The sequence below is a fragment of the Podarcis cretensis genome (assembly GCF_951804945.1).
Source record: "Podarcis cretensis genome assembly, chromosome: 2".
NCBI lineage: Eukaryota > Metazoa > Chordata > Lepidosauria > Squamata > Lacertidae > Podarcis > Podarcis cretensis.
Genome location: NC_137171.1, coordinates 42772832 through 42799796, shown reverse-complemented (window position 1 = coordinate 42799796; position 26965 = coordinate 42772832). Strand labels below are relative to the sequence as shown.

Here is a 26965-nt window from a genome sequence, read left to right as displayed (position 1 = left end):
ATTCTGGAGGTCCGTTCTTAACCTGAGGTACCACTTTAACTAATGGGGCCTCCCACTGCTGCCGCACGATTTCTGTTCTCATCCTGAAGCAAAGTTCTTAACCCGAGGTACTATTTCTGGGTTAGCGGAGTCTGTAACCTGAAGAGTCTGTAACCTGAAGTGTCTGTAACCTGAGGTACCACTGTATTTATATGATAATATGCAGCATTAACCACAGCAATTGAATGCCAACATAAACCCTAGTTAAAGAAAGCTGAAGGTCAAACAAGGCAGCCTGTGAAGACTTCTTGAAGCTTGGTCTGCGGAAACAGACAGGTGGAAAGGCAGAAGCCTTTCCTCATCCGCTAGAACTTACTGATTGTGCTTTGGCCACAGATTGCCTTGAGCCTAACCTGGCCCTCAGATCCTTGTACTTCTGAACTATCAGATGGCCACCAAGGGTCAAAACTACATGCAACTTTCAAGGGCACAAAGCAGCTTGGCGGGAGTAATGTTCAGCAGAAAACCAGTCCTGGTATCTCATCTAGATTGGAAGCATATTACAGATTAGGGCCTTGTGGCTGCTTTTCCTCCAAAATAAAAATAGGCAAGTCAAGCACACTTGTTTAAACACAAAACATCACGGATAATTTGGCCCAGGGTAGTATTAGGAAGTGCCACTCCATCCCTGACTCAATTCCTGTCTCTGCACAGCAGCAGCATAGTTGGCAGCACAATTCACACTAGAAGCTCTTGTACCTTTAACTTGCAATTCTAGAGAATATGACCAAAGGGTACATCTGCTTTGTACCAACTTCAGACTGCCACCATTTGGAGCATCAGGTCCACAACACTGGGGAACAATACCTGTAGTATCAAAACTCCTCTTTATTATGGAGGCTGCTTCACGGGCAGACATTCTCTCCCAGAGCAATGACTAGCTTTAGTCCTGGCAGATGTGAAGCTTCCACCCAGCTGTGTTCCTATAAGTCACCTATATATGTTCCTTTTGCACATATTTACACACCCACTGGGGGTCGTCTTGTCGTTTCTCCAGTCCACATGCAGGATGAGGCACACACTATGAGATCAATCACTGCACCATCTCTTTGGCATGAGCAGTGGATTAATTCAAGCCTCTTCTCAAGACATCCAACTAATTGCCCCAAGCATTACCAAGATGTTCTCAGGCACAGTCATGTTCTCAGGTAATACCACGTTAAGAAGCAGCTTCCTCCTAACGCATCATTAACTCATTCCAGGTAGACAGTGAAGTAAGAAGGCTGAAAACGTTTATTTCAATGTGATCCATGCCAAGGGTCGCTTTCCTGTGTAGTTTGCCAAGGTAGTAAGATGCCAGTGAAAATGGGTGTGAAACAGCAACAGGGAACATAGCTTCGCTCCGGATTCTGCTGTGCTAAGGCACACCCAACAAAAAAGCAATATAGAAGGAAAAGCTGTGCGCTTCTGTGAGTATTAATGCCTGTATACCACGGGGGGGGGGGGGGGCTGGAAGACCTTCTGCTGAATGCAACAGCTGTGCAGTTTCACCATCAGGAAGCCCATATCAGAAACCCTGAAGCAAATCATTTTTATTGTAGTGCAACGGAACACGGACTTGCAGCAAAACCAGTTAAAAGTTGCATGTGACTCATGTTCCAATATAGGGTAGAAACATTCTGCCAGACACAGAGAAGGACCAGATCTCCAGTGTCAGGTCAAATGGCTGTTCTTGTAATTTCCTGCATGCTGGGTGGTAGGAATGCTTGTAGTGCACAGAGCAGTCACTGCCTCATTCCGTCTCAGTTTCTCTGAAGGAGGAAAGCCCACATGAGTTGATTGACTCTCTTAGGTTGCTCCTCACTGACCCAGTGGCCGGCTTCAGGGATGAGCTGCACCTTGATGTTCTTGCACACCTTCTGCTCCATGGGTATGACAAGCCCTTTTTCCAAGAATACATCCTTTTCTCCCCAGATCAGCAGGGTGGGCACCACAATATCCTTGCACTTTGCACGAACCCAACTGTAGGAGAAGATACACAGAAAAGAAATCTGCAAATTGGCATTGAACAGAAATCAGTTCACCATTTTGTGCCACTTATCAGAGTGGTGTCACTTTCCACCCTAGGGAGGCTCATGCACTGCAGCCATGACATAAATCAGGAAAGGCAGCACACCCACACTTTAGCTCCAATTCTATAAATGAACATTCTTTTAGAAATTAAAGTATCTCAGAATGGTCACAAGATTTTCTCATCCCCTTTTCTGAAATTTAAATACAGATTTGTGGAGGAGGAAGTGTTTTGATCCTCAGCACCACATGATCCAACAAAGAATTTGGTGCCCTTCAAATATTAGGACCAGAAGGCTACTGCTGCCAAGCAGTTTCTTCCTCTGCAAAAAAATGCCGATCCCACCCATTATCAAAGCTGGGAATAAATGGGCTCTCACGTGGACATGTTCCTGTAGTAATTCATGGGTGGTTCTAGACCCCTGTCCTTCGAAAGGCCATATAGGTAAGCCTCCAACTCCTCCTCTGTCATATGATTCTGGTCTCCCGTCTTCTTGCTAGTCATAACAGACTTGATTAGCTGTAGAGAAAAAGACACAGCAGCATGTAGAGGCTAATTAAATGCACACCTCATTGTCCTGTACAATACAGTCTCCTCAATAAGCTAGAGGCAGCTCACGCTACTAAAAAGATTTGTAAAAAATATTTGCTTAAACCACCTTGGGCAGGGCAAAGGAGTAAGCAGTGTTGCTTCCTTTTAAAAACAAAAAGCTACCCCTGCCCATATGTATTTATTTGATCAGCTCGGTAGTATTTAAAGCTTTTCCCAGCCTGCCTCCTCCACTATCCACACAAAGGTAATCTGCTACTGATCTTCACATGAGTGAAGACAAATGCACTAGCTCCATCCTATGTCCACAAGCTGGAGGGTAACCATCTGCAGCAGGGAGACTTTTCTACTTGACTCAGGTAGGCTTCCCATGCAATGTAGATTTTCCAGGGCTCTACCTCACAAGAGGAGCCTACATAAAGAGCAGCCTCCCTGTCACAGATTGTCACCCTCCAAATAATCCAGAGAGGGTGTCAAAACAAATGTACTTGTGCCTGCTCACATATCCCAGAACCAAGGTACAACTGTACCACCACTCTTTCAAATTTATTACAGGTGAGCTTTGAACAAGAGGCACTCTCTATATGGAGTGAGGCTGTGGTGGAGGGGGCAGAAGAGACAGGGTTATGTTTCTTCCAAACCAAAGCAGAGAAAAATCACCCTTCATGCAGAGCAGAAAGAAGCCTGGCAGAAGGGTTTGGGATATGCCCATGAAACACATTTGAGATTTGTAGCTCAGCATTGAGCAAAGAGAATGAACAGTCACCAGCAGAGAATAAAGCGCTTTGGCTTCACAAAGTTACACAGACAGCTTGGAAAAGAGATTTGCTGTATTTATATTCCTAATGCAAGAAGGCATGAATGGTGAGGCAAACTCCCCACCCTGCACTCACATAGAAGTCATCTAAGGACCACAGGAGCTCTGGCAGCTTTGGCAGCTGGAACAGGAACATGTAGTTGGATCGCAGCAGCTGGGTGGGATATCGTGAAAAATATTCTGCAAGGTGGAAGGGAAAATAAGTTGCCCTGCCACACATTAAATATCACCAGAACTAACGGTACTCATCAAGAGAACCAATATATGGCCCTTTGTTTTTTCTTTTTATTTGTTTTTGGATCCATTTTGTGCATAACTGAAATAAAAATACTTTATAAAAAAAAGAAACAAAATCACCACAACCAGAAAACTATCTTCAAAATAAAGTAGAGGGCTCAACTGGGGTTGCTCTCATCTATTTCCCTTTAACATATGGATCAACTTGCAGTCCAAGCAGTGGGGGAGGGGGGAGCTGGGTGGCTGTGTTTTTTAATGTACTCCATCTAATCATAAGCTGTGTTGGTGTGTTGGTGGTCAGGCACTTGGATAGATCAGACAACCTCCCTTCTTCCTCCAAAAAGAGCTGTAGTGTAACAGTGATGGCTTATGCAGGCTCTGCATCTTAAGGGCAATGCAGTCATAGTGACCATTTAACTGTGCAGCAGGGACTAGTCCCTGGCAGATTCAGGCTCCTCCCTCCCTTTTCCAATCCTGCTTAGAATTAGTGAATGCCAAAAGCTGCACACAATCGTAGTGAGTACCAAATCCCGATAGACAAGCCTCACCTGCTAAGACATGTGGTTGAACAGCATTCATAATAATAAGCTTTTCCACCAAATTGGGGTAACAGGCAGCAAACTCAGAAGCTATGGATCCACCCCAGTCATGCCCCACCAGGATGCACTTAGAAATCTCTAAAAGACAAATAGAAGACATCAGAACAGAGACAATGTGGACAAGTATCAGCCTGCTTGACAATTCCCCAACCCGAACACCAATTCATTTCAAGGAGGTCCCATTAAGCATCAATGTAACACTTGAAAGCTGAAGTATGTTGAATGCATGGCACTCTCCTCCCATTGCCAGTAGCCAAGCCACTGCAGTGGCAAACCGGACCCTTCCTCCAAAACAACCATTTTCGCTCTCACCATTCTTCTCACTGGGGCTCAGAGCTTCAATGACACCATGTACATCTGCCAGCAGAGCTTCTCTCCGATAGTGCTCAGAACCAGCTGGTGCGTCGGAAAAGCCATAGCCCCGCAAATCGAGGGCTACCACCTTAAATGCCCGCTTAAACTCCTGCAATTGATAGCGCCATGCAAACCTGTTGAAATACAGTCAAATCACAATGGGATTAAGCAGAGAGGGCTTCCCTGGTCTGCAGCTTTTATAGTTTTTGCCTCTCCATTTGTTGTATATATATGTTTTGAATAATGGCTCCCCCCTTGTTGTTCTTCTGTTCCACCAGGCTTTTGGGAATTGACTTCTTTTAATGATAGGACTGGTGTTGTTTTTATTGTACTTATTAGTATGCTTTAAATAGATTTTATATCTGTATATACAGTGGTAGCTCGGCTTAAGTACTCAATTCATTCCAGAGGTCCGTACTTAACCTGAAACTCTTCTTAACCTAAAGCACCACTTGAGCTAATGGGGCCTCCTGCTGCTGCCGCGCTGCCAGAGCACGATTTCTGTTCTCATCCTGAAGCAAAGTTCTTAACCTGAAGCACTATTTCTGGGTTAGCTGAGTCTGTAACCTGAAGCATATGTAACCTAAAGCGTATGTAACCCAAGGTACCACTGTAGTTTTAATTCTATTCAGATTTAATTCTTTTTAATGATAGTTTTTTTCTATGCTTTTAGCTATTCTTGTTTTTAATCCGAAAGCCACCTGTAATCTTGTCAGGAAGAAAGGCATGGTAATAGCAATACTAATGGTGAACACCTGATGGTCATTCACTGTGCATCATAGAAGCTTGATAGCATATAGCTGAGTAACATCATCTCCTCTAGGTCATTTCCTTAGGGAAGTTAATCCTTCTGTTCAATACCTTCTCCTTAACTTTGCAGTAAACTCCTCTAACACATTGGCCGACAGATCTGTGGGCTGACTTCCTGCATGAGCCACACCTACAGTAAATTGATATCAGCTCCAGACACTGCACTTCTTCCAACTACCACACAGCACAGCGACACTTACCAGTTCTGGGGAAATCCATGCAAGAAAAGCATCAGCTGGGCTCCTTCCTCGCCAGCAGCAACATAGTGGAGACGCAGCCCTGAGTTCTTGAGCCCCCAAAGGACAGAGAAATAGGACAGTTACACACAGACAAGAGCTCAGTGACAATAGCTCAGAGTTTTGCATGCACAGAGTGACAGGTTCACAATCTGTGACATCTCCTGTTAAGAGGCAGCTGATGAGAAACACTCTTTGCCCCTAAGACTTTGAAGAACAGCTGTCGGTCACCATTGAAAATATCAGGCTAGAGGGTCAAATAGTTTGACCTGGCAATAGGCTGTTTCCTATGTTACTCCCAGTCTTATCAAATACACCAGCAGCCCAGAATCCTGTCTTCACATTCTGCTTCTGTTGCTGTCTGTGAGCACCTAACTATGGCCTCCCCCCCCTCCACTTTCCTGCCACCGTACTCACTTTTAGCGTGACAAAGCCGTGCTCCCCATGTGAGGCATCAGTGAGGCATCTTGGTGGAGTCCCCCGCCTCTTCTTGCGGAGTATCTGGAAAGGGCCCTTAGACACCACCTGCCATAGGGCCCACCAACAGTAGAAGACAGCAGCAAGGGAACCGGCACTATACATAGACAGCCGGGACATAACATTAAAGACCTTCAGCATCAGGCGTGTGGGGACCAGTAAGAAATGTGTGAGAGATGCCATCCCCTCCTGTTGTCCGGCGCTGCAAGAGAGAGGCCACAGCTCAGGGGTAGATAACATGCTTTGTATGTCAAAGGTCTCAGGTTCAATGCCTGGCATCTCCAATTGGGACAAGATGCCAATCAATGGCTTGATTTGGTATAAGGTAGTTTCTTATAGGAGGATTCTTTTTTTAGATGCTTTTGAGAATGCCTTTAGGCCACACACTCAAACACACGCATGACCTGTAGCAGTTTAAGTAACTAACAAAACAGTTTTCAAGTTTCAATGATGGTGCAGGGTGCCTAGACAGCCATTACTAGGTCGAAGTCAGAAATCAAGTTCTTCCCTTCGAAGCAACAAGATGCAAAATCTCTCTCGGGATGCGACCTATAATGAGCAGGGCAGAATCTCGCACAAAAGCTACAGGTGGCATAGCGGGGAGGGCGGGGGGAATCCCTGGCACAAAAAACGAAGTGCACTAAGCCTGCAATCCTAACCCCATATACCTGGGGGCCAACCCAAATGAAATCAACAGGACTTCCTTCTGAGTAGACCTAGTTAACGACAGCGCCTCCTTCCAGCAAGGCTGGATAAGAGAGGTCGCTATCTTATCTTCCTGCCAGGCTTGTTACAAACGGAGTCCTGCCCTGGGGGCCAAAGGCTAGGAGGCCGTTTCCATGGAAATTCCACAGAAAGTCTCTCGTCGGCAATCTTCCCCAAACCCACGTCCGACGATCGCCCCGCTGACGCAGACGGCGGAGCCCATGCAATTCCTCCTGCCTGTCAGAAGAGTGCTAATCCTAACCCGTCTCGCCGCTTTTCCTACCTGCAATAAGTGAGGAAAGCCACTCAAATTCTGGCGCCAAAGAACCCTTTGGTAGACGGTGCCTCGAATTCAGCTCCCCGAAAAGGTGAGCCCCGTAAGTAGCTCTGCCTGCTCCCCCATCGATCTCCTTCCTACACTCTCACCTTGCCGCTCCTGCCTCCGTTTAAAAAGCCGCCCCTCCAGCTCCTCCCCCTGCGAAGGCCGCTATCTCTGCGCTAGTGGGAAGAAGCTCTGCAGCCGCGGGCGGGGAAGGCGAAGGAGTTGGAGCGCCTCACGCCTCGGGGCCTCGCGCTCTCCTCAACGCAGCGTCGGGCGCAGAGCTCCGCCCCGTCAGAGCGACCACGAGGGCAAAGCCCGCTCGGGGGGTGAGAGGCCGTTGCTGTTGCTCCCGGCAGCTCCCCGCTCGCCGGACGGAGCCCAGGGCGCCGCTTTGACTCCTCGGCCGCCGAGAGGGCCCTGACCTCGCCCGAAGGAGACTTCGTTTCTAGCATGGTGGCTGGCAAGAGACAGCCGGGTATTGGCCGAGTTCTTTTTCCTCAAGAAAACCCCCATCTGTTCAGGCCCGCTTAACTCCCAGGAACCCCGCAGGGATTTAAGGAGGGGAAGTGGCACCCCGCCCGACGCACAAATGGCCTTTTCTTTCATTTAGCTGAAGGGCCCCACTCGGGTTCAAACCATGGGTGTAGCCAAGCCCCCCATAATCCATACAGATCTGAGGTTCTGCTCCCCCTAACAAAAGCCTGTCCCCCCCCCAACAAAAATCCTGGCTACGCCCATGGTTCCACCTCAACCCCGACCCATGGTAGTTCCTATGGAGCAGAGTAACCGACCCCGTTGTTAAGACTCCAAGCAGATCCAAATTTAAGTTTTTTTAGCTCTCCCGGGCCCAGAGACTGAGCAAGTTTGCTTTAGTTTTGTTTATATATCTAACAGATCTACCCCCAAACGGTTTGCCATAAATATTAAAATTACCAATAAAAACAAAGCAATTAAAACATTTAAACATAATTAAAATTAATGGTAAAGGAGATTAAAGCATGTCAGCATAGGTGCGTCCTGGCAGGTGTACTTTGGGATATAAACAGGAAAAGACAGGAATTCAACCTGGGCGAGTTAAAAGTAACCACCCACATACCACCATAGGTGGATTGGGGCCGAAGCGTATTATTAGTAACAGAACATAATACAAAAATGTAGTTTGATATTAAACAAAACGTTCATCCCCAACTAGCTGTATGTTTTACAATAGGTGTAAAATGCTTGGTCCTACTCATTTGGGGCTTTATAGCTTGCGGGGAAAGCAGCTGGGGAGGGGGAATATAATAAAGTGTATAAAATTATGCATGGTGTAGAGAAAGGGACAATAGGGAAGGTTTCTCCTTCATATAACGCTATAACCTGTTAAATGGTGGGAGACTCAAAAGTACTTCTTAACACAATGCATAGTAAATGCGGAAATTGCTACCACAGGAAATGGTGATAGCCACCAATTTGTTTTTGTTTGTTTAGTCGTTTAGTCGTGTCCGACTCTTCGTGACCCCATGGACCAGAGCACGCCAGGCACTCCTGTCTTCCACTGCCTCCCGCAGTTTGGTCAGACTCAGACAGCTTTAAAATGGGATTAAGTGACGCAGGTGGCGCTGTGGATTAAACCACAGAGTCTAGGGCTTGCCAATTGGAAGGTTGGCGGTTCAAATCCCCATGACGGGATGAGCTCCCGTTGCTCGGTCCCTGCTCCTGCCAACCTAGCAGTTCGAAAGCACGTCAAAGTGCAAGTAGATAAATAGGTACCACTCCAGCGGGAAGGTAAATGGCGTTTCCGTGCGCTGCTCTGGTTCACCAGAAGCAGCTTAGTCATGCTAGCCACATGACCCGGAAGCTATACACCGGCTCCCTTGGCCAATAAAGCGAGATGAACGCCACAACCGCAGAGTCGTTCACGACTGGACCTAATGGTCAGGGGTCCCTTTACCTTTACCTTAAAATGGGATTAGATAATTCCTGGAGGGTAGGGTTATCAAGGTCATGGTAGCTACCTTCAGTCTACCTCTGAATACTAGTTCCTTGATAACAGCAGCAGAGTTCTGTCATGGTCATGCTGTGCTTGTGGGCTTTTCAAGAGTTAAGTTCAGCAATGATAGCTGGTGAAAATATCAGGATGCACATCCTCATTCTCAGGACGCATTAAGCGTCACATGCTAAAATGGGTGGAGGAAACTGAATCCTCTGCTTAGCTCATATGTAAATAGTATTGCTTGTTAGATAAGTTGATTTGGACATCACCAGCTCATGAAGGTTGTGAAATTGCCCATGAACTGGAGTCCTGCTACGTGGTATGCATGTAATCCAAAAAAACAATTTTACTCGGAAGGGAGAAATCTGAAAATATATATAACAAATTATTGAATTAAAAACAGAAGCAAAAATGTCAAGAGCCAGCACTAACAATATAAAAAGAATACAAAACTTAATGTTTAAAAAGGAATGTTTTCAAGCTATTCCCCCCCAAACACACATTGCTTCCCCAGATTTCCTGTTGTAAAAAAAGAGCAAGGGACAAAGCTGAGTTATTGCTTCCCCTCCCCAAGGTGCTTTCAGCTATACATCACTGGTGAACAGAAAGCTTTTAAAAGTTGAATTCCATCATTGTACATGGCAGAAACCAGTGTTTTACATCTGGCTCTGGCCTCAATACCATCAGAAACCACAGGGCTTCACTCACTGCACCTCCCTGGTATAAGAACTATTTGTTTCAATGATTGGTACCAACCACACCATAATTATCCAACTAAATGGGTGGCATTAAGTGAACCCTTACATTACTGAGCTATTCCCACACAATCTTGGGGACTGGAATTCGTCAGGAAATGGGGACTCCCTCTTTCAGTGGCATGTTCCTGCAAAAGTGGGTGGGCAGCTAGGTATACTTGCCCTGGGACTCGGAGGACTAAGTTGGCGGGAGGGGGCCTCCATGGACTGGCTGCTTTTTTGTTTGAGTTTATAACTTTATTCTGACAAGACACTTCCCAGGCTTCAGACAAGCTCTGCATGGGCCTGCCACTGGGGTATCACAATTGTTCAAATACTTGCAACATGTTTTACAAAGTAGACATTTGATAAAACATGGTCAAAATCCTGATTACTGAGACATCCATCTGCTCAGAAGTTAAGTTGCAGGCCTAGGCCATCCTGCTGCTTATATGCCTGACCTTACCTATTTGTTTCACCATTCAGATGACAGCTTCAGATGTCAGTTTCCCCAGGAGAATACTCAGCTCCCAGTGCAAAACAGGTAAGAAACACAAGACTGCGCAGTTGTGTTAGGGATACATGCAGCTCTAGGAATAGTCCTAGGTGTCACCATTAAAACCAGCTCTTCAGCACTTTGGACAATTCAATAATAAAACAAAGTTGCTTATTATATCTGCAACAAAATGTTGCAGTATGGAGTGCTGTCTTCCAGGGTACGCTTATCCATCATCCATGTGTTCTTATTCCCAAACTTAAAACAGCATTCTGTGGCCACTGAGCGTGCTCAATCTCATTGAACTGTGTTTCCACCCACATCCCACATGTCTCTTGTACTTCCTCCATGCCAGCTGATACCTTCCTTGGTGTGCACGAATGATCACAAATGTGCCATCTATAGGCTTAAGATGAATATTGCTGCTAGTGTGGCTAAGAACATGTCACTCGCGTTATTAGCAGCTATAATGAATGTATCCTCAATTAAGGATTACAGACTTATTGGCAATATAGTGGTATCTCAGGTTAAGTACTTAATTCGTTCCGGAGGTCCGTTCTTAACCTGAAACTGTTCTTAACCTGAAGCACCACTTTAGCTAATGGGGCCTCCTGCTGCCGCTGGAGCCCGATTTCTGTTCTTATCCTGAAGCACTATTTCTGGCTTAGCGGAGTGTGTAACCTGAAGCGTATGTAACCTGAAGCATATGTAACCCGAGGTACCACTGTAATTACTTGTGGTACATGGGAACATTTCCAGAGCTTGCCATTACTAGGAACGGGTATATAATACCAGGGCTTTTTTTTAAGCTGGAACTCAGCAGAACCTCTTAGGTGCATTCTGGCAGCCTTTCAGCTCAACAAATTTGGGTGGATGCTCAGCAAGTTTCACCACCTCTTTCTAGAAACGCCCCCCCCCATACTATTATATGCAAACCGATACTGATGTGCATCTGATATGAATAATAATGTGCTTGTTTGTATACTGTTATAAATAACAAGCTATGGTTTCTTAAACTATGTGTGTGTGGTTATTGGTTTTGTTATTATGGTATGCATTTCTGTGGTTTTATATTGTAAACTGCCCTGTGATCTTCAAATGGATGTTATAGAAATTTAACAATACCCTCTAGTAAGGGAGCCTGTCAGTAACCCATTTGATTATATGAGGTATAATCATTCCACCACTATGAACAGAATTGTATCATTGTGTGTACCCTATGGTAATAATAATGAAAATTGGTATTAATTGTGTGTGTGTGAAAATCAGCTCATGTGTTTGTTTCAATGTCAGCTTTAATTTCCCACCCCTGTCAGAAGAGTTTTGAAGTATGTTCACCTTCCAGGATTGAGGAGAGGTACCCTGTCTGCTGTCATACATAAACCCATAAAAAGCAAGCTCATCGGCATACTGGGACTTACTCTGCCGCACAAGCAAGGTCTGGTGGAGTGGGGAATCAGCAATTGCAGCAGAAGCTCACCTAGGGTGGGCAACCACGCTCTATCCCTTCTAGGGGAAAGGCAGGGTGGTGCTTTGCTCTTCCCCCTCAGCAACGCCAACTGTCTTCACAAATCGTGAAGAAATTGGCAGTAGCGGGCACTCCACTGCAGCTGCTGCCAGTATTGTGGGCTGCTGCCTGTACTACATACAAAACTATTTGTAGTAAAAAGCATGACTGTTGTAAAGTGGGACTAAGTAGTCTGTTGTAAAGTGGGACTAAGAGCAGAATTCTTTCCAATTTGTAATGCTTCCCTTGAAAGTGGGGTCATCTGATCAAAATGCCCTTTAAAACTGCGAATTGGGGAGATCACACAGAACAGAGACTTTAATGTTTTATAGTTCTTCCTTCTACTAGTGGTTTTGTAGGCACCTGCACACTGAGCAACACTGATTCCCCACTTTATATTCTGGCTATGCAACCCTATTACTATTGCTCTGATATTTGATGTAATCAGTCACATAGCAGCTTCAAACGGTTGTCACATCACTACTGTTTTTATCATTTCTGTAGCAATGGAGTGCCCATCATGATACTTCATCTTTGCCAAAATACCAGCTGTTCTAGGGTTTTAAACTTTGAGCAGAATGCAGGAGTGTATCTCCTGGCAGGGGCAGGTTGTACGGAACATGTTACAGCCCTTTCGAGTATTTCCACTTGTTCCTCAGTGATTTCCGGATACAATTCAACTCAAGATGCTAGTTTGGGTTGCAAAGCCCTTTGATGGTGTATGCCTCTTAAAAGATGCTGGTGGTCTTAACACTCAGCTGATACCAGCCTGCTTGAGATTACCATCTGTGTACACTCTCAATGGCAACTTCTGCAATTGCAGGACTTCCTTCCCCTGAAGACTCGGCAGCATCTGAGGATGTTTCAGGATTGTTGAAAACCTTTTTTATTTGGACTGGTTGTAAGCAGCTATGGTTAGGGAGGTAGGATGATGGGTTATATAAAACAATAATAAAAAAACTTACTAGTTGTTGTTGTTTTTTACAAAAGTTCACTCAAACAGCGAATGAATGAATGACATACATTAAAACTAGCATAAAATGAAATAGAGAAAAAAAATCAAAATCATATTTAAAGGCAGGACACAATTCACTCACTCAAGGAGGCAGGTAGATTATGGGGGTTATGGCACACTGCTGACATCCTCTGGACCCTTGCCCCTCTTGGCTGATAAAAGCTAGCAGGGAGGTGATTAATGCCTCCTTGTGAGAGGGGGTGGTCCCTGCCTGCTTGAAGGAGGTAGTAGTAAAACCACTCCTCAAGAAACCCTCCTTCACTTCAGAAAATCTAACAACTACCAGCCAGTTGCTAACTTCCCTTTCATGAGCAAGGTTCTTGAGTGGGTGGTTGCGGATCATACTCAGGTGCTCTTGGAGGAAACTTGATTTTCTAGATCCATTTCAAAGAGGGTTTAGGCCAAAGATTGGCACAGACACTGCTTTGGTTGCCCAGTTTGAGGATCTCTTGTCAGGAGACGGGAAATGTGTCCCTGTTAATTCTCTTCAACTTCTCAGCAGCTTTCAATACCATCAACCATGGCATCCTTCTGGAGCGGCTGTCCAAATTAAGGATGGGTGGCACTGTTTTGCAGTGGTTCCAGTCCTACTTGGATGGACATTTCTGGAGGATAATGCTTGAGTGTGGTTTTTTTGCACCATGGAGCCTTCAGTGTGGGGTTCCTCATGATTTGCTTTTACCCCCTGTGCTTAACATTTACATGAAACTGCTGAGTGGGGTTATGCAGAAGTTTGGAGTATGTTGTCAGCAATATGCTGACAACTCAGCTCTACTTTTCCTTTACATCTACAGGTATGGCAGTGGATGTGCTGGAATGTTGTCTTGCCTTGGTAATTAACTGGATGAGAACTAACAAATTGCAGTTCAATCAAGCGGTTCTTTAGACTGGGTGGATGGGAGGTTGTCTGCTGTTGATGGGGTTACACTCCCTCTGAACGAGCAGGTATGTAGCTTGGGGGGTGGGTACTTCTTGATCCTTTGCTGTCACTTGAGGCTGAAGTGGCCTCAGTGGCATGGGGTGCTTTTCATCAGCTTCAGCTGGTGGCCCAGCTCGGCCCCTATCTGGGCAGAGATAGCCTAACTTCTTTGGTCTACTTCTAGGTTAGATTGCTGACATGCGTTATATGTAGGGCTGCCTTTGAAGTCTGTATGGAAACCAGTTGGTGCAGAATTCAGTGGCCAGGTTGCTCATGGGGCCAAGCCAGTTTGAGTATATTACACCGATCCTGACCTGACTTCACTAGCTGCCAATTAGCTTCCAGGCCCAATTCAAAGTGCTGGTTTTGACCTATAAAGCCTTTAATGGCTCAGGACTGCAATATCTCAAGGATCACCTCTCACCATATGAATTGACCTGGAAGCTGCAGTCATCATATGAGCCCTTCTTCACGCGCTTCCTCCATGAGAGGGTGGCAACAACAGAAAGAGCATTTTCTGCAGTGGATCTCCATTTGTGGTGTGCTCTCCCCAGAAAGGTCCAGCTGGCACCTTCATTATCCACCTTTAGCTGCCTAGCGAATACGTTCCTCTTCAACCAGGCCTTGGGCTAATAGACATCCTATATATACCCTTTAAAATGTGTTGGGAAGGAGGAACAGAGGTTACTGGTGTTTTGGTTTTGTGCTTATTTTTATTATATATTTTGTGCTTTAATCTTGTATTTTTATGCTGTGAACAGCCCTGAGATCTATACAAATTTAATATAAATAAATAAACAAAACATCCTGTTTCTAGTACTGTCTGGCAGCTTTGGATTTTGACTGTGGTCTCCTATTTTAATGGGTTGCAGTCCTGATATTTCAACATTTGGTATGGGGCAGACATTTTTTTTTAATAAGCATCTATATACCATCAACTTATAAAAAACAATAAAATAATTAAAACATCATGAAATTATAAAATTATCAAATACAGAACAAATTAGTTTATTCATCAGAGCATATATAGGTTGCAGTGCTGATATTTCAGCATTTGTTATGGGGTAGATCTGAAATATTATTAGAAAACTAATTGCAGTGGCAATTTCTGTACTGGGGAGGGCTTTCAGAGAACTGAGCTTGTACAACATGCAACTGAAATTTGAACTGTGAGGGAAACCAGTTGATGAGCTGGGACCCAACATTCAGTGTAGCCTTTGCCAAGTCTTCCTGTACAAGAGCAAAAGATCAAAGAAAAAAAGTGTACTTCATATCTTCAGTACAAATGTTTATTTTTTGCAATGAGAACTGCACAAAAAACCTTTAGTATATAAGTGAAAATTCTATGAATTCCCTTCTACAAATGTCTAAAGTGTTTAATACAAGTTTCAAATTCACTGACATAATTATTTGCCAAGCGTTCCGTGCATTAAGTACAGTGGGATTGTACATTTCTCTTATTCATTTGTACAAGACTGAAGAAGGGGAAAAAATAAACAAGATTACATCATTTAGGCTAGACTCCTACATCTAATGTCTGTAATTGTTAAAATCATACATGGGGTTGGGGGAAGAAAGGGAAATTAAATATGTCTCAGTCTGAATGACAACCAAATTATAAACACAAACATTTTGTAAAAACAGAAAAATAAAACACAAGAATAGCAAAAAATACCTTTGGCAGAAAAAAAAAGAATCATGTCCCAACTAACGATATCACCCTATGTTCATCATTCAGAAATGTGTAAAAATAAAATACCAAGTACAGCTTTTAAAAAATTAAAGTAGATAGGTGCAAGCCTGTAAACATTTCAAGAAGTTTGCAAAAGATAGAAAGGAGGGGAGGAGAGTGAGGAAGAAGAACGAGACAGCTGAGTAAGCCACCAATCTAAAAAACTCTATCACTACTTGGAACTCTCAACTACCGACAAGGTTTGGCAAATGTCAAATGCAAAAAGAGGGGTTAACATTAAAAAAGGACTAACCTCACTACTGACTAGATACAAGGGGTGTTGTTCTTTGCATACATATAAATTATATATTTTTAAAATTTTACAGCCGAGGGTGCTCTCTTGGTAGAAGTTCCAGCATCTCCATTTTGTTATGCCTTTATTTTTGTCAGTATGGTGCGGTTTTATTATGTACAATTGTGATGAGCTCATGTGTGACCAACTCTTACAGTGGATGTGAGCTCATCTGTGATCAACTCTTACAGCGGATGTGCACTAAAAGTACCCCAAAAACCCTGAGCTTAAAATTAAAGGAGGGAGATGATCATCCAAAGTGCTTCGTAAAAAGGGCAAGTGGGGGTGGGGGAGACATGGGGGCAAGGAATACTGTGAGAAAGGACTGGCAATGGAAATGAAAAGATCAGAACAACGTTCAGAAGGGAAGCCAAAGTTCCTACTTCCCCATCAAAGATCTGCACAAAAAGAGCCAGGAAGAGAAGATTAAGGCCAGTTAATGAACTTGTGGTAAATAGGATGCACCAGTGGCACAGGGAAGAGGAGGGGATGCAAGGGGCTCTTTCTACTTAATTCTGAGCCATAGCCATAGTAATATGAGCCCCCTTTCCCTGACAATTTCTGGGATACAATTTAAAACCAAGGGCTAATCCATCAATTAAACCTTCACAAAGAATCTGCGTGAGTGAGAGATTCAACATCTCATTCATTCTGAAGTAATAATGCTCACATGCCAGCAGTTAAAGGGTGGAAGCTAGTTTTGTGTACAATCCAGCGTACTGTGACTACCTTTATGTTGGTCCAAAAAATGAACAGCTACACATTCCCAAGCATACAGTGACCCCCCCAGGCCAGTGCACAGTCCTCAGAAACCCAGCATCCTTTGGACTACACAGTTGCATTTTAAAGCTAAGGGCAATTATTGGCCAGAAGTCTAGCCCACTCCTAATACAGATCTGCTGGGCTTGGAGATGGAAGTGCAAACACCCCCTTGGCCTTCTCAAGACTGGCAACTACCAGGAAGAAGGAGAACACAGACAACATTTTGCTTGCTTTAAGCAACTCATGGTGGCAGAAAGCTTGACCAACACCTACTTGCACATCCTTTCAGCAAGGTAATACTCAAATAGCCTTCACAGAGGCTATCTTGGGAGCATCTCTTCTTTAGACACCCCTTCACTCCCTCCAAGTACCCAACTGTCTGGTACTCTACACAGAAAAGCTTCGAGATCTTCTAATGATGTAGAGTTAAAAAGGCACCTTTAGGTAAAAATTCAGTGTGAAGACCAACAGCTCACAAGAATACCAAAGAATCACTGGCCCCTAAATTCAGTCTGTTCCCTTCAGTACATGGCTACTGCTCCATGCACCTCTGACAACTAAGGGCATAGAGATTTAATTGCTCATTGAAAGGCCAAGTCCAAAGTTAGGCTGGGAATGGGTGACAGATGGTCTGCCATGCCATCTGACAGTGGCAGCCTATAGCCTAGTATTGGAGCTGTGCAGCAGGCCACAATACACACCTGTTGCAAAAAGACCTGAGATTGATGCTGAAAAGGACCAAAAGATGCAAGGGCAATACTAATCAGAGGCAGTTGAGAGCTGCCTTAGGTATCGCCTTTCCCACTCCTCCCAATACACTGGAAAATCACATGAGGAGTAAGGGTAGTACAGTCTTTTCCAGGTCTGGAGACATGAAGGTAGCCCAACATAAGTTGCTACCTATATTTATGTCATTTTGGACACCACCCTTTTCACAACATACATATTATATAATACAAGGCTGAGTTTATCTCCCATTTGGCCAGTTATAATCTAGTTGGGCAATGCATCTCATATGAGTGAAGAGATGATGGCAAATTATGCAAACTGTCTTTTAAAACTTCTGTCATATGGGAAAATAGGGATGTCTTTGGCTGAACGCGCAGAAGTGAGGTTGGTTTGAGGTGTTCACGCAAAGTGATAGCATCCTCTACAGCAGCTAGCCAGGGAGGGCCTGAGCTGCCAGGAATAAGTACACTGAATAACAGTGTTCAATAGCCCAACCCCACTGACCCAGACTCAGGACAGTTTCTGTCAGAACAGTCACATTTTGTCAAGAGAGGTATCAACACAAGCTCTACACTGTCAAATACTGGGGCCAGGAGTTCCTCCGAGAACACTTGTTTGGAGGAAGAGTACAGAAAGGTGAACTATCTATTCCTTCCTCTCCTTTCACTGGATCCTCAAGGGGTCAGCTGCAGCCAGTCCAAATGCACCAAACCTAAGCACTTTTCAGGCAGCCAAATTTAAAAGAAAGTATTTCACTGACAACATGGGACTTGTCCAAGGCTTGGAGGACCAATGTCCATAAGCAGACAAACCTTGCCTCTTTCTCATTGCAACTGAAGTGGGCCAATTTTCACTGCTAGAAGCTACATCATACATTTGCTAAGATTTGTCCACTGCAGGAAGAGGAAGTAACTGAGAGCAATCCCTGCATGGTCTTTTCCTACTTTTGGTTTAGTTCTACAGCATGAAACCAGCCATGGGGTAAGATGCCTTCTGGGAAAGTCTCTTCTGAGAAGGCACCAACTGCTTGATACTTTGTCTTCCTACAGTTTCTATGGAATTCTGTTGCTTTAGGATTGCTCCCAGGGAAAGCTTTTCCCAGGTTTGTGACAAGACAGAAACCCTGCTAATTGTGGCCGGAGAATTCCCTTCTCTGCTGGAGCAAGACAGGTGAGAGGGCAAGCTGTCCTTTTGCAGCTTTACCCCCTTAAGTAATTTCATCACAAGCAGGATTTAAAAGAAATGTCAGCACGACACCAACTTTAAAAAAAAAGAGATGAGTTTATTCCATGATCAGTACAGACCAAATGCATATTCACCGTATTAAAGTAAAACCAATTAATTACTCCAGAGATTGGCCAATACTGACACACCAGTATTGTACTGTATAGTGGGTATTTATGGCACATAAACTTGGAACAATTCAAAGAGTAAAATGGAAAAAAAACACACTAAAGGTGCTGGGAAAACGATCACTGCTAGTGTGTGAGAGAATCCAACTGAAGGCAAGAGGAGCAGGCCTTCCTGCTGATCCAAGTCCACTCCCACTCCCTCCTTGGAGCTGCTCCTCTGCTGTATAAAAACTAATTTAACAGACTCCATGACATTTAAAACCCAAAATGTATCTTTCTGGTATTACAGTTAAAAATATAGATGAAAAGTTTGGAACTGAGCAAAATATAAGCAGTGTCTTTACAGAGTTTGGTGGGCTCACCAATAAAACTCAAACAAATATATGCCAACTATATTCACTATACAATACAGCCACAGTCAAACACTATTGACAGGGTGGGAGATACCCCTGGTGCTAATGTTTTCCCCACTTCAATCCATAATGAAGAGACAAGAATACCCACTCAAGAGCTGAGCAGTGCCAATTTGTCTGGAGGAAAATAAACAGATTGAAAGAAACTGACTTTGGTTGGTAGTCTAGCTCAGATTCCTGGACCTCCACACAATGCTATAAACAGAAACCTCACTCAAATCGCCAGGTACACTTGACACCTCTGCTAAATTATTCCCTTTTTCACAAGCGAACACTTACAGAGAATGGCTCCCAGCTACAGGCTTGTGGGAAGTTTAGTTAAAGGCAAAGCCAGTGATGACAGGACTCAGAAACAGCTTGTATGTCTTCTTGTACACAGCCTCTCAATGCAGAGTGTCTTGTGCTGCCAGCACACAGCATTGTAGAGTCAAAGACATTCTGTAACTCAGAACTCTTAAGAATAGAAAAGGGGTGAACAGCATTAAGTCCTGGATATACTGCAAGTAAGTTTGGCATAGAGAATATCAAGTGATCAGGGGCACCCTTCCCAGTAACTGCATGTCCACTGACTCAAACCTAGCACAGAGTTGGCTTGTCTTGGTCTTTCTTTCTTCAGTGAGGCGGGGTGGGGAAGAAAATCACATTGTAAGGCAGACTCTGCTGATCCTTCTGAGGCCGCATCTGTCACACATGCAGAAAGGCTGCAGGAATGCTCTCCTCCCAGCCGCCAACAACACTATGGAGAGTCAAAGATTTGCCAGGAAATTAAGAAGTCAGGCAAAGAAAACCAGGCGCTATTAGAAAAGATTCTCTTCAAATATTGCCAACAAATCACTCTGGAAATTCATGTCGATAGTAGCTGCCATCTGGAAAAGAAGAGAGAAGGCAACAGTCACCCAGGTTTGCAGGAAAGGTTATATTCCGATAGCCATCCAGTAGAAAAGGGGGCTTTCTGCTGCAGAACCCACCAGGCAGTGGCAATCACTGGCCTGCTTGGCCAGGCACACTGTCTCTTCCATAAAGGGTCAGGCTGAGTTCTTGACTCCAGAAAACCTAGTGAATAGCACAGTATGTTTGGCAGCTCTAAGGAAATCATGCCAGACAACATTAAAAGGGCTCAGGCAGATGGTGCTTTCTTTTCTGTTATCTATTACACCACTGCCTTATAAAAGAAACAGGATAGAGTGACAGTGTCAGGGAACATGATGCTGAGAAATGTGTGTTTGTATGGGAGAGGGAGAGGGAGAGAGAGAATGAAGGATGCGAAAGTGGGACAAGAAGGAAGTATAATTTAACCTCAAAGTAGACACCTATGGCTTGGCCCTAAGAAGAGCAAGTTGTGTGTATGAAAGGTTAGGTGGAATAAAGGCCTCCCTTGTGTTGAAGACAAATCTTATTAAACCTCAGTGGCCTGGTTCACACATAACACCAAGCCATAGTTTGGTTAGTCTAACTATAGCTTGAATATACAAACCCAAAGCACAAGGTGGTACTCAACTAGGTTTTACTCTGAGTAGAGTCACTAAAATTAATTAATATGGCTAAATTAGGCCTATTAATTTCAATGGGTCTACTTTGAGAAAAACTTAATGCCACCCACAGTGTGAAACCATAAGTTGTTGTTGGCTTATGAACATGTCTTGTTTTAACTACAGATAGGGGTTATGTCCAAACCCAACAACCCTGCTTAGCTCTGGTTTGTTAGGCCACTGCACTCCAGATGCTCACCAAGCTACAAAGGCAGAAGGCAAGAGTGGCGTTTAGAAAATAAACCAAGCTTTCAAGAAACAAGACATGTCTTGTTTTTTCATCTGTGAGATAACTCAGCATTTGTTGAAGCCATTACTACAAACCATGACTTAGCATTATGTGCATATGGAGCAATGACCATGTGTGGACAGTATCTGTACACTTGTAGAATGCAGACTCTGGGAACTTCCATGAAAAGGGTATATTAAAAAGGTCAGTAAGAAACAGAGAAAAGAAAAATGTAGAAGTTGAGAGAGAGGGAAATCTGAGAGCTTTGTCAATGAATATGGAACTTAACTATTTCTAGGAGGGGACCCCCCCCCCTCTGGGCTATGCATTCTGTTTCACAAATGTTTTCTTTGCCTAAAGGAAATAATATTTCCTTTCTTCAATCTTTTTTAGGATCCAAACATTTTCTGTTTCATAATTTAATTACTGATTTACAGTCACAACCCTAAACATGTTTACTTTACTCAGAAGTTCCACAACTCAGTGGGACTTAACACATAGGTACATGTACACAGGATTGTAGGCTTAACGTGAGAATCCTGTGAAAAAGACTGAGGATCTCTGGCACGTAGTGAGCAAATTAAAAATTATACCAGCAAAGTGAGCCTCTGTTGTTTAGCCTGTTGTCGAAATAGCTCCTCATTCAAACCCCAATAATCCCTTTCTCCCTCACTTACTGCCTCCCTGCGCCTTCGTTCCTGCTCTCGTTTTCTGAGCATCTCTCTCTGTTGGTCCAGCATGGACTGAGAAGCCTGCGGCTGAGAGCTCTGTGCTTGGGGAGCAGAGGCTGCTGCTGACACCTGCTGCTGCTGCTGCTGCTGCGGTGGTGGTGGTGGTTGATGATGCTGTGGTGGCTGCTCCTGGCGCCGTCGGACTTCTTCATGAACTCGACGAGCTTGCTCCAGAGTATCCTCCTCTTCACGACTCCTGCCCAAGACCAAAAGTACCATTAAAACCATAGGCTACTCTTTGCATCTTTTCCTTAGCATCTGGGAAGGTATTAACAGCGTCCAGGAGTAACATGCTGATTTGAAGGCACTGCTCGACAGCTTGTTAACCACGAAAATACAAAACAATGGGGGTATAGGATTTCTGCTATAGCTTGACTTCAACCTACCTAACAGCAGGCTGGCATAGCAAAAACAAGTCCTAGCACACCTATGCCAAATGACAACACCTATGATCATAAAATTATATGAACACAATGAAGCATGTGCTTGCTCCTTACTTGCAGGTGAATGGGTTAGCAGTACAGGCTCCTCTCACCTCATTCTCTCTTGCTCCCGTCTCTGCCGCTCCTTCTCCTTTTCTGCTTGTTCTGCCTGAGCCTTCAAAGCCTTCTCACGCTCCTCCTTTTCCCGGGCTGCCCTCTTGAAGTGCTCAAAGCTGTCGCTGCTGGATTTCACTGTGGAGGATGGTGCAGTGGGGTGCTTCTGCACTAAGCTTGCCCAGGAGCCCATATTCTTTAATTTCAAATCCTGAGGAGGAAAAAGTACATTACAGCTTATAACTATAATTCTCTGTTCCACTAAGAAACAATGCCTAGCAGGAGTGTCAGCAATTCAGCCCAGATTGCTAAAATCACATTTTCCAAGGATAGTTATAATACTCTTGATTCACTTTTAGAGACACTTGCTGATAATGGGACTGTTACCTTTTTAGGGGCAACTGGTGTTTTTGGTTCCTGCTTCAGTCTCTCTTTCTCCTGGACTCCAGGTGGTGGATTTTGCTCTGGGGGTCTTATAACAGGCCGCCCACTGTCCACTGGCTTCATCTCTGTTCCTGAAACAACAACAATCACTGTAAAAACCTATTCCTGTTGGTCGGCACTATAGGATTGATCATGGATCAATATGAGAAATTTAGCCTTTCCTCTTTCATGTGGACAAATCTACAATGAAACAACACACTAGACAAACAGATTTCAATTGTCACTCACGTTGTTGGATATGTGTAGGTGGCTTGATGCTCTCTGGGTGTTTGGGAGGATCCTGCCGCAAGGCTGGGCTGAAAGTCTCATTTCGGATGACTGGGGATTGCATCTTTTCTTCTTTTACCATAGGCTGTGACTGAACCACAGATGCGGCTCTCAGTTCCTGTCACAACAGGACAAACGCATGTCAATCACAATTTCCCAACGTAGCTTTCCCTGTGTAAGCCCACCCCATCTTGCACTACAAGTGTTTGGCAAATACCTGTTTTCTCACCTTGATAATGTTTTCAAGGTTCATGTGCAAACTGAATTCTGGAAAGTCCTTTACATTCACACTATGTCTTTACCTGTTTTTTTGGCTGGACATTTGGTTGCGGTGGAGACTGATGTTGCAGCCCCTGGAACTGTGGCATCTGTGGGGAATGCATCATGAGAGGAGAAGGTGCTTCTCTCAAATGACCTGTAACAATTCAGCACCAGTCCGTCAGCTTCTTATCACAGTTCAGTCAGAGCCATTAACCGAAAATTCTGAAATAATGGGCCAATGATCTGCAGTAGAAGTTCTGACCAGACCGTGTTACAACTGGGGTTGGGGAATGCCTTTACTAAATTATTAGCTATTTACCAAATATGGGCTCATTAAAAGCATTTTTGCCCTCTAATGTTTCTCAAGCATGTTCAGATTATCATATGCTCATCAATGAATGGAGAATGGGTATGTCTTGCTGCATACCCTTGCAGGAATCAGCCCAATGAAGCAATGTGCAAACTAGAGGTTGATCTTTCATTGTCTGCACCATTATGTGTCTAGCCATAACCTATGTATGTGGATTCTGAATATGTTTCACAAAAGCTTCAAAATGCAATTTTTCACTTTTAAAGTTCCCTATTTCCACTCTCATCCCCCCCTCAGTTCCTGTCAGTGACTTCTGCATGCTACCTATGCCTTGATCAGTATTTGTCAATCAATTAAGTTACCTTCCTTGATGCCTTTCAATTGTTCTTCAAGACCAGAGGTCAGCAACCTGAGGCCCATGGGCAGGTTCCGGCCCATGAGCTTCCTGGAACTGGCCCACAGCCGTTCCGTGGATCAGCGTGGGGATTCTGAGCTCCCCTCCTGCCTGCGATGCCATTTTTTTTACCTTGGAGACCGACTTCCGGAAAAGTGCCAGAAATAGCGTGTGCGCATGCACACAGGGGCTCCTCCGTCCCAGAAGTGCACCAGAAATAGTGTGTCCTCACCCGGAGGAGCGCCCATATGCGTGCATACATGCCATTTCCGGTGCACCTCCGGGACGGAGGAGCACTGGAAATAGCTTGAGCGCACGCACAGGTGTGCACGCCCTGGCCCACTGAGAGGTCTGCCGGGGAGTGGACCAGCCCGGCCTCAAAAAACGTTGCCAACCCCTGTTCAAAACTATTTTATTTTTGCAAAGCCTTTGCAAAACCACCCAGACTTCACTTACCTAGTCCTCCATCACTATGTGACTCTGTCCTTTCCCATCCAAACTACAAATGAGTTAATACTTGACTTTACCCTTCTTCCATCTCAGTTTTATCTGTTTATTGTACACTGCAAGCTCCTTAGGAAGAGTTAATATTATATACAGTACATAAGTGCTCAATGAATGTTAGCTATGAAGAGGAAGAAGTGAAGACCCAGACAAAACACTTCACTATGCCTCATGACCTATTAAGAAATCCAGCACTGTGACTGTGAAAACATTTTTTGGCTCTTCTGTCCTACAGTGAGCACATTATAGCACAGTGCCTGCAGGAACAATGATTAAAGTGCTATATTTTTTCCAAGTTGTCATCATTCAGCAGCAGACTCTTTTGGTTAATTACAGATGGGGCACCTTTTACATGATATTAGTCCTTTTGAGATATCATAACCAGTGTTCGAAACTCCAATTGTTCTAGGCTAGGCATATTTTGTGACAGGGAATTTCATTAGTATGAGCAATTTCTGAGCTTTGGGCACAGTACTGCACCTAAGATTTCAGATTAAAACGGCAGAATGGAAGGAAAGGAGGACCTTTTTCTGCCTCCCCACTTCCAGCTACTCTCAGTAGACTGGAGAAGAGACCCTCTTAAGAATATTAGGTGGGTGGGCAGGGGAAGGAACATAATATTTTAGCTGAAGTTTATTCATTTTCATCTTTGTATTCTTGTTATAAAAAAGTGTGCCTAGATATTCTGTTGTTGCGCCATAACCTATGTTTAAGGTGCTATTTAGCTCCTAGCTTTCATATCTTAGTTTCTAACACTGATCATAACATAATATGTATGTATGAGATATGAATACAGAATGATGCAGCAGGACACATGGGATTTTTGAATCCAAAAATAGAAAACCTGAGTCAAATGCATTTTACCTAATAGCTCAGATAATCTAAGACAATGGATTGCTTCACCTTATATTATTATTATCTTTTAAGCAAGGGCAACTGAAGTCTAGGGGAGGTATTAAATGAGCAAGGGGCATTCTGAAAAGAAACACTATGCATGGCACTAATTGAACAGAGTACAGATGCAAAGGAAAAACTGTTGGCTACTGAAGAGTCAATGTTTTGTCAATATGAAACTGTTATTACTAAATGGATACAATAGTATAACGTTGTCAAACAAAAATATATTGGAGATATTGTCAAACAAAAATATATTGGAGAAAACCCCCTTTTCCTTCCTTGTGTTCTCTTCAATTCATGACTTTTAAGTAGTGTGATAGCCTCCATTGATTTTATCATAAATAACATCAGTAAAGCGTGGAAGATTTTGGAAGCAAAGCAATTCACGCCCCCCCACCCCACGTTTCAAGCGTTTATTATTTTCACGTTAGATTACTCACCAGCTGAATAGGGATCTGGCTTGTGATGTCGCGGCGATGGGTGGTGTTGGATGACTTGCTGGGGTTTTGACGGCTGTGGCGGCGGCGGCTGTTGCTGCTGTGGGAGTAGGTGCTGCTGCGGAGGTGGCTGAGGCTGAGGGATATGGGGAGGGAACTGCATTGGTTGCATATGTACTGGCCTCTGCTGTGGCTGATGCTGCATCTGTTGCACTGGAGCATGAGGGGGTGGTTGCAGGGATGGCGGAGGCTGCGACTGGACCTTCACTGAAGGGAGGAGAGAAGTCTGTGGCTGCACTTTCTGCAGCTGCTGAATGTACAGCTGCATCTGGCTACTACTCAGCAGGTTGTGGTGAGGAGCAGGAGGTTCTTCATCCTCTAAAAGCTCCTGGGGAGGCTGGGGAAGTGGGGGCTGCGGAAGCATAGGTTGCTGGTTAAGAGCTGGTGACACTGCGGGAGGCCGAGCAGGTTTAGGGGGGAGTGCTGCAGCTCGATTACTAGGTCTTGAGGGTTGCTGAGGCAGAGCATTGTGCAAAGCTGCGGAAGAGAAAGCAGGAAGACATTACATCAATACTGTGACACGGAAAACAGTTGTATTATTCTCACAGATTAAGGTCAGGTCTATGCATGCAGCTGAATGGGAATAAGGTTGCTGAGCTCCGATACAGTAGAATGGATTCTACTACTACAGGTTTCAGGTGGAAGATCACCTTCTTTTTTTTTACCACCACTACACACATAAAAGACCCACACAACTTTTTCTGTGTAAAAGAGATCAACTGAGAAAGGATCCTGCACATTATGGCATAGAAAACCAGCTCTCTAAACTCAAAATCCTGACTCTTCAACTATGGCCCGGTGTTGATACACTGTTCAAGTCTTTCTAAACCACAGTTTAGCAAGCTGGGAACAAGAACTGGGACTGAATGACATTCCCCATCCCATGCCTCCTCCCCTTCACACACTGATCACACACACTCCGGGTGGCTTACAGCATATCTAAAAACAAGTGCTAAAACCTCCTGATACAGGGATGCCTTCAGATGTCTTCTAAAATTTGTGTAATTATTTATCTCCTTGACATCTGAAGGGAGGGCATTTCACAGGGTGGGCGCCACTACCGAGAAGGCCCTCGGAGCTGGACCTCAGTGTCCGGGCTGAACAATGCGGGTGGAGACGCTACTTCAGGTATTCTGGGCCAAGGCCATTTTTAGGGCTTTAAAGGTCAGAATTGTGCTCAGAAACGTACTGAATGATTTCACTGGATACAACCCCATGGTTTAGCAAACTAGGAACGTTATGTCTAAAATAGCCCTCTGATTTCAAGAGAAACTTCCCCTTGAT

At 44.3% G+C, this 26965-nt stretch overlaps 2 protein-coding genes and 1 long non-coding RNA gene across 14 annotated transcripts in view; 1 reads left to right on the top strand and 2 right to left on the bottom strand.

Annotated features, from left to right (window-relative positions):
* Positions 1–1254: 1254 nt before the first annotated feature.
* LOC307210348 (epoxide hydrolase 3-like) lies at positions 1255–7260 on the bottom strand. Its single transcript, XM_079966184.1, has 8 exons — positions 7118–7260; positions 6070–6331; positions 5617–5702; positions 4565–4740; positions 4202–4330; positions 3493–3596; positions 2430–2569; positions 1255–2001 (listed from the first exon to the last, which is right to left on the bottom strand). Exons 2-8 carry the CDS (start codon positions 6310–6312, stop codon positions 1782–1784), a joined length of 1098 nt encoding a protein of 365 aa, XP_079822310.1. The 5' UTR covers positions 6313–6331; positions 7118–7260; the 3' UTR covers positions 1255–1781.
* LOC307210412 overlaps positions 7261–26965 on the top strand; it is a 37276-nt gene continuing 17571 nt past the window's right edge. For all 8 annotated transcript variants that reach the window (XR_013835964.1, XR_013835965.1, XR_013835966.1 and 5 more), the window contains exons 1-2: positions 7261–7631; positions 10352–10409. This is a non-coding gene — a long non-coding RNA (uncharacterized lncRNA). The remainder of the gene's footprint in view (positions 7632–10351; positions 10410–26965) is intronic.
* The window catches only part of BRD4 (bromodomain containing 4), a 69783-nt gene continuing 61396 nt past the window's right edge, over positions 18579–26965 (bottom strand). For all 5 annotated transcript variants that reach the window (XM_079965902.1, XM_079965906.1, XM_079965905.1 and 2 more), the window contains exons 15-21: positions 25625–26158; positions 23121–23233; positions 22780–22936; positions 22495–22622; positions 22107–22318; positions 21518–21767; positions 18579–19948 (exon numbers count right to left, since the gene is read on the bottom strand). In XM_079965902.1, the coding sequence (XP_079822028.1) occupies positions 19880–19948; positions 21518–21767; positions 22107–22318; positions 22495–22622; positions 22780–22936; positions 23121–23233; positions 25625–26158 (1463 nt within the window). In that variant the 3' untranslated portion in view covers positions 18579–19879. The remainder of the gene's footprint in view (positions 19949–21517; positions 21768–22106; positions 22319–22494; positions 22623–22779; positions 22937–23120; positions 23234–25624; positions 26159–26965) is intronic.

Coding starts and splice junctions, on each gene's coding strand:
- LOC307210348 (XM_079966184.1), bottom strand. CDS start 6,312: ATGGCATCTCTCACACATTTCTTACTGGTCCCCACACGCCTGATGCTG. Junction 4,741..5,616: donor CATGGATTTCCCCAGAACTG/GTAAGTGTCGCT, acceptor GTATTTCAACAG/GTTTGCATGGCGCTATCAAT. Junction 4,331..4,564: donor GAGCCCCAGTGAGAAGAATG/GTGAGAGCGAAA, acceptor TTTGTCTTTTAG/AGATTTCTAAGTGCATCCTG.